Raw genomic sequence first — 7,422 nt, 5'->3', positions numbered from 1 at the left:
TAGAAACCACCCTTGCCTGACTGCTAGAAGGTTTAAAGCTTTTCTATCAGATTCTAACACAGCAGTCAAAGCATTTACCGCGTCCTCATTTGAATAAGTGTTTGTTAAAAAAAAAAGACATAATGACTAAAACAACATCAAAAATCATCCCGACCACAGAAATAAAAAAATATCTTTTTTTTTGTCTCCCACAACAAGAGGCGATGGAGATGAGCACATTTCCTACTGACATCACATTTTTGACTGTATGTGTTCATTCAGCATGAAGAAACAGCGCCCTCTAGTGGGGCTGTAGAGTGCACTGTGCCCACCACCTCCACACTCTTATCATTATCAAACTTTTAGTCTCCCCTGATTATATGTTCACACTCATACATGTCTAATAAGAAAATAAGAAAGAACTGGACCATGAAGGACACATGAGTCAAGACAGTCACAGAGGATGAGTGATAAACTTCAACATGAAGGCAGCTTCCATACATTAAATACACACTCTTTCACCTCAGTATCATCATAAGACATAAAACACTTTATTGTCATTGAATGCAATGCAAAGAAATTCTGTTGGTGACAAACAGCCCAGCAGCAATGTGCAAGACAAAAATAAAATTAAAATAAAATAGAATTTATAAAAAATATACAACCAGCAGATTAAAGACAAGATAAAGCAACACACAATATAAAAAAAATATACAAGAATAGTAGTTATTGCACAGAGTGACCATATTGCAGCATTACATATTAATAACCCCAGTATCATCATTATTAGTGAGCCAGTGCTTCAAACAAGGTTAAGTTAAATAAAGGTCATAATGCTAAATTAAAGCTGATGTATGACTTAGTAACACGTGTATTCATGCAGCTGTGACGATTCTACTCATAAAAATAAAGTGAGTATGTAAAGCTGTGTTAAACAGGAGTAGACCCTTTAGTTCCGGGGACTAAAAGTTTCAGGTACTTTTGGTGAAAATGTGGTTTTAGTTTGAAGTCTTGTCTATAGAAGCCCCGACATGCATCAATACATTTTATTTAACTAAATTTTCCCCTTATGATAAACACATTTCTGTTATTTCCTTTGAGAGCTCAACTTATTTATCTCTTATCTCAGGATAACAGCGCTGGTTTTCCAGTCATAACGTTTGTATTTCAGCCATTTTCTCGATATCTCGAGAAATGGCTGAAATACAAACGTCGTCACAGGGAAAAAAGCAGCTTTGTTTTCCAGAGAAAACAAGATAATAAAGTTGAGAGCTCAAGAAGATTATCAACATTTATTATCACAAACAACACAGATGTCAAGCCATTATTAAAAATAACTTATGTACAATTGGCTTTAGGCCTGAAAGTTCCTCAGTGAAATAAATTGGTTGGGATAGAAGTTTATTTAAAGCAGAGGTAGAGGTCATATTTAGAAAAACCTAAATAAACATTTTAGAGGATTTGATGTTGTTATATTTCAACTCATAGTTGCAACAATTCATCAAATCAAGTTGGTGACAGAGTCTCTGTTTGTCAACAGGCAGGGCTGGAAAGTGCTAGGGCCCCCAGACCATTAGGGGCCCCCTGAGGGCTCACAAACTTAAACCAAAGTCTACAACTCTTGCAACGACATAAGGAAACCTCCCTAAGGAGGCCCCATCTAACAGCACTCACTCTCGTTGCCCTGCTAAGTGTTGCCCTTCATTATTGCTGTGAAAAACCAAAGTTTGTCAATGAAAGTCAACAAAGGAAAATGAAGGAGAACTCTTCATATGTAGTGAAGAAAAAAAGAAAGAGGAAGAAAGAGGAAGAGGAGAAGGTGTCGGGACATGTGTCGTGTTGATTTGTACCGAGGGCCCTAACAGACTGTGATGGTTTGTGTTGGCAGTATGAAGTACTCTCATGGTCTTAAAACAATGATGTGATTGGAGATGTGACTTTTGCACCTGCACAGAAAAGACACAGAGAAAGGAGAGAAGCAGCTCACACAGCTTTCTGCCACATGATGCCTAAAGGGGGTGTAAATAGTATATAATAAATCTCCACATACTGAATAAACATCCATCTGTATAACTGTAACAAGAGAAACTCTGATTGCTGATATGAGGATCTTAATCCCTCATAAGTATTGACATTTGTACCCTTTTCTAGTTATCAGTTCATATTAATTATTATAACTTTGAATTTATGGAGTTTAGATTTGTTTATGCTGTGCATGAACTGACGAGCAAAATCTTATATTGTTTGAAATACTTCATAATTTACACACCTTACATTACACAAACGGTCAAATGGCCTCACAGATCTGTTGTGTTTGTCTCTGAAATGAGGATGTTTATGAATCCTTCCTCATGTAATGACTCAGTTGCCTTTTGTGAAGGAGAATACACTTTAATTTAAATAAGCAACACAGTTCTACAAAACTGCTGACCTCAAAACAGCTGTGATCATAGTAAAGACATAGTTCTGAGCATTCGTTATTCAAAGTTTAGTGTTAACACTTTATTGACTGTATTAACAACTGATTGGATTTTTTACTATTTATTTTAATATTTAAATAGTTTGTGAAAACAACGGTTAGATGGATGTAACCGTCTGATATTGAGGAGGCGAGTAAGGATGGTATTCAACTCAGCCAACTGGTTTTACAACCTAATTCAGTTCTATCAACTCACCACAAGATGGCATCAAAGAGCCAGAAATGTGTCTCCTCTGTGGAGACATTCAAAACGTCAGTCCTGTTAAATATCAGAGTATCAAAGGAGTGCTGTTACAGGTGTGAAGTAGATTTGTTCAAAGTGTTTAGCTTCATAATTTATGTGACATATTCTTAATTCATGTTTTTTCTTATGTTCACCTCTGTGTCACTCTTTGCTTCACCTGCCTGCAGGAGGATTTTCTGTCTTATTTTAAAACACAGTTCTTTATGTTCTTCTTTGGACAAGATCATCCAACGTTTAAACTAAATAATATTATTCATACCATATAAAGATGATGACTGTTGATGTCTGCATCGTACTTTACAGTAGTAATTGTGTATTTTCTCTCTTTTGTTATATTTACATTTTTCATTTATTACATGTTCTGAATAAATATTCAAATCAAATCAAATGATATCTTTTTTTTAAAACTATTAATACAACCATATTCAAGTATTTTTAGGAAGTATTCCTTTAATGAGAGGAGTTTGTTTGTTTTAGGTGTTGGATGTAGACATACGTTGAGTGAATGTGAAGGTGTTACTGATGCTGCTCAGAGTATTTATATCAGTGTGAGGCAGAAAGAAGAGAACAATCTCATTCATCTACACTTTGTATAAAACAAATGTAAAGAACTTTATGACAAGACTAGAGCTCAGCTCTAAAGATAAATCACTTTCATGCCCTCAAAAAAAAAGTATTTTATTTTCCAATCATCTGTACACGTGTCATCTTTCTTCCTCATTGTTCCAGGCTCTACCTGAGAGTCTTTAAAATGAGTGTAATCACTTTAGCAAGAAGCTTGTCTACCTGAATTATATTTCAATACAGAGCATTATGGAAACAAGAAACAATCATTTATTTCAGGCTCTTGTGTACTGATGAATGTTGAGAAGTCAACCTGAACTCTGTCTCAAGTTCACGTTTCAGCAAAGCAAACTACAACCCTTTAGGACACCTTTTATGTATTCTTTAACTCACTGAATTTCCAATAAATGTGGTTTATTGGAATTATTGGAAAATGATCCTATCTCATAATTTCACTGTGAATCTTTGGGTAGGACTCACCTCTGACAGGGTTTCATCCGTGGATCCTCCATTCAGGACTCTGAACCTCATGATGCTCCTGATAGGCAGTGTCTTATCCACTACTACACCAAAGCACTACCTTAGTGCAGTCTGTAGACATTACTAATATGCTCATTCAATGTAGGATTTGTCAATGCATTTATAAATATTTCCAACATGTACTGACTCCTCTAAAGCAGGAAATGGCTGCACAGAAATCAAAGTGTAGCAAGTCTACAAGTAGATCCCACACTCAATGATTTTAAACCAATATCTTCTGTTTGGAAGACACAACAAATCATCAACAGGGACATGAATGTCTGGTTTTACAGATTATCATGCTACATCTCCTCCTCACTGTGTGTGCTGCAAAGCGTTCTCATCCTCTCAGAAGGGAAGGAAAATCCAAGTTATGTTGTTGGATGATCAGCTTAAAAGTTTGCCTCCTGACTTCTTCAGTTCATAAAGCAATTAATGACAAACCTCTCAGCATGAAGGAAAAAATATGTGTCCCTTAATAGTAAAAAACACATCAAAACTCTTCACTACTTATGTTGCTACATATAAAAGTTTATTTTACTTGCAGGAAGATGAAGTCCAGCACTTAAACCCATGCTTCCAGTTCATGAGTTGTTAGTCCCAAAAGAAAGCTAGAAAATGTTTGTGATAATTTGACCCCTGGTGGGCTCTGAAGTCCTCTTCTTCAATAGTGTGTGTATATATTGTATTTCTCTGGAGGTCATTTGCCCTAAGTTCATATCTTTCTAATGTCTATAATACTCACAGCTGTTTGCTGAAGTGTTGAAAAACATGTCTGAACATGTGGATTTTATTAAAGAAAAAGAAAAAACAGCAGCAAGTGGAGTGAACAAATTACATGTCATCCCTAGTCCCACCACAGGGGGGCAGCACAAGCCTGAGATAAGTACTTTAAGATACATTTCATAAATAACTGGTGAGATGTAAATGTAAAAAACATGTTTTGTGTATTGTTTGGCTTTCTGTGTCTGTGCACCAGTTTAAATTAAGTCTTGTTTAACCTGTGAAATAGTTTCTAGAAGGAAAATAATTCAGAATAAAGGGAGACCACTCTGTTCCAAAAAGCCATCATCTTCTTCCACACAGTCTTTTATTTGTAAATAATAAAAATGAACTCTTGAATATAAAACATACACATCAGTAGAGCCACATCTGTTATACAAACAAGAACTGTTGCAGTGAATACTTAGTCTTTCATCTAAAATTGTGGTTTGGGAGTGGGGAGCCATGGGCTGTAAACAATCAGTATTCCTGGAGTAATACTGACAAAGGAAAGGGCAGTCGGCCACACCGCCAAGGGTTTCAACAGAAACATCCGCAAAATATGTCTGCAAAAATTAGATTTCTTATTGGCTTCAGAAGTCCAGTCCAAACCAATATCATCGTAAACAGGGGTGAGGGGATTTAAGGAGAAGAAAGTCAACTTTGTTCCAATTGGTTCTACTTGTTTTCTGCAATCAGGACAAAAATAAAGGCCTATTAGCGCCCCCTTGTGGCTCAGGGCCGCTCAGCGGCTCGAGCACATCCACAGGACGCAAATTCCCTTCTACGAGACCAGGAATGTTAGTGTGTCAGCAACGTTTTTGTTTGTTCTTAACGTAATTCAAGCCTCTCTTCCTGGTTTGTATGTACAAGGTGTACGTGTGTGTGTGTGTGTGTGTGTGTGTGTGTGTGTGTGTGTGTGTGTGTGTCGGTGACCGGTGTACAGTCAGATACACTCTTTTTATATTCATATATCTATATCTTTATAATTTCTGTCAAACTCATAATGATACTTCATATACATTGAGCTGTTATACACACATTCTCTATCTCTGTCTCTAGCCCCGACTGTGTTAAACTACAGTTTAGACACCTACACCCGCAGATACGCCAGGGGCTCGAGTATGCTCAGTACTACAGAACAGCACTGTTATTTAAGGGTTCAAGAAAAACGGAAACAAAGAGTTTTTTCTTTTTCCGGAGACTTCCTAATATGTATATTTAGACCCAGAGTGATAGGCGTGGCCTGGGTAGAGTTGTCCCCCCCTATTGGTCCGCTCCTGTTAGGGGGCGGGGATGGCTTGGCTTTTCTCTGTTTGTATTCATATTCAGTACGAGCAAACTGTACAAGAACATGCAACATACAAGCTGGCCTAAAAGTATGTGGAACTAACACACATAGTCTAGTCTTTTTTTCTGTTTATGTTTTTTTGAGAATTGTTCGTTAATTTGTCTCGTCTTCTATTTTACAAAAAAGTAGAGAACAAAACAAAAAACGAAACAAACAGAACAAAAAGAAACGTGCATGCAGCTTGGGGGCCGATCCGGGGCGTCCCCGAGTCATGCTGCTCCCTCCTACTGGGGGAGTTAGAGGTCAGGAAGGGGGAGGAGACAAAGAATGGGGATGAGGGTTGGGTTAAGGATGTTCGGGCGTATCTGACCGGACCTTTAAGGTCGGTCTTTGGCGCAACATCGCTCGAAAAACCAAACACACACATACACAGAGGGAGTCTGCACCATATGGTACCATTCTGAAACCTGGGCAAAACAAAGACAGACAAAAAAATAGCAAATGAAATAAAAGCAAATCGTCATTGGCCTCTATTATCTCTCCTCTTTCTTAAGACAAAGAGCAAAACTTTGTTTGCCTCTGCCAACGAGCCAAGCTTCTCTTGTGCTTGCTTTCATTAATCACAACAAGGCTAAGAATGTGCACGAGCATGTGCAGTCTCACTTTCACCGAGAGGTTATCGAACCATACCAAACCGTGCCAAACCACTGCCACTCATACTCAGTTATGACAGTGTTACCGTGGTTACACTCTAGAGACATCAGATAACTTTAAAGTCGTGGTACAGCTGAGGGCAGCTGCCATCCATGCAACCGACTAACTCACACATTGTTATCACTACTCATCCCTGTGTTCTAGAAGTAAGCTTTGCTCTGATTGGCTGGAGGGCTACTGGGCGGAGGGCTCCACATTGAACAGGTGCTCTAAAAGGGGCTGCACAGGGATGTTAGGAGAAAAGAAAGACAGAAAAGCAGTAAAGAGACGTGGAGAATGATGGACAGAAAAAGTCTCCTGTTGCAGGTGAGAGAAGAAAACAAAGAAAGCAAAGTTAGAAACTGAAAAGGTGTACAGAGGAGGAAGAGGGAAGGTGTGAGACATGATTGTCAGACTCCAGCTAAGCTTTGATTGGCTAGTTCTGTCTCTCCCTCACTCTCTTTCTCTCTTGCATTCCCTGTCGCTCCGTCTGGCTTTTCATTTGTTGACCGAAGGCTTCTTGTTGTCGTCCTCAGGACGTGATCTCGCCCTCTGCTCAGTTCTGGTCCAGTAGCTGTGGTCCATTGTTTTGTCAGTTAAGGGTTATTTGGGGTGGGGGTTGTGGTCGCCATTCGGTCACTAGGACCGAACGCCCGGTGGTGGTCCTGAGCTGTCCAATGACGTCTGAGACGCCAGCCGCGTGAGCGGAGCTAATGTAGGGTCCACCAATGAGGATGGTGGAAACAGTTTGTACCAGCCAATCACCGTGCTCGAGAGGTCCAGGTCCTCCAATAGAATCTGTGCTACACCCATAAAACATTTGTGGTCCAATCGTCCATAATCGCCCCAAACTATCACCTGCAGGACAGAATAGATGAGGTGAGTTTAGCA

General features: G+C 39.0%; 1 protein-coding gene across 27 annotated transcripts in view; it reads right to left on the bottom strand.

The window, feature by feature from the left end:
* Nucleotides 1-4,856: 4,856 nt before the first annotated feature.
* The window catches only part of LOC132975911 (regulating synaptic membrane exocytosis protein 1-like), a 113,869-nt gene continuing 111,303 nt past the window's right edge, over nt 4,857-7,422 (bottom strand). For all 27 annotated transcript variants that reach the window (XM_061040793.1, XM_061040792.1, XM_061040788.1 and 24 more), the window contains one exon: nt 4,857-7,389. In XM_061040793.1, coding sequence (XP_060896776.1) covers nt 7,171-7,389 — 219 coding nt within the window. In that variant the 3' untranslated portion in view covers nt 4,857-7,170. The remainder of the gene's footprint in view (nt 7,390-7,422) is intronic.

This window comes from Labrus mixtus, chromosome 6 (assembly GCF_963584025.1).
Source record: "Labrus mixtus chromosome 6, fLabMix1.1, whole genome shotgun sequence".
NCBI lineage: Eukaryota > Metazoa > Chordata > Actinopteri > Labriformes > Labridae > Labrus > Labrus mixtus.
This window is presented reverse-complemented; position numbering and strand designations above follow the sequence as displayed.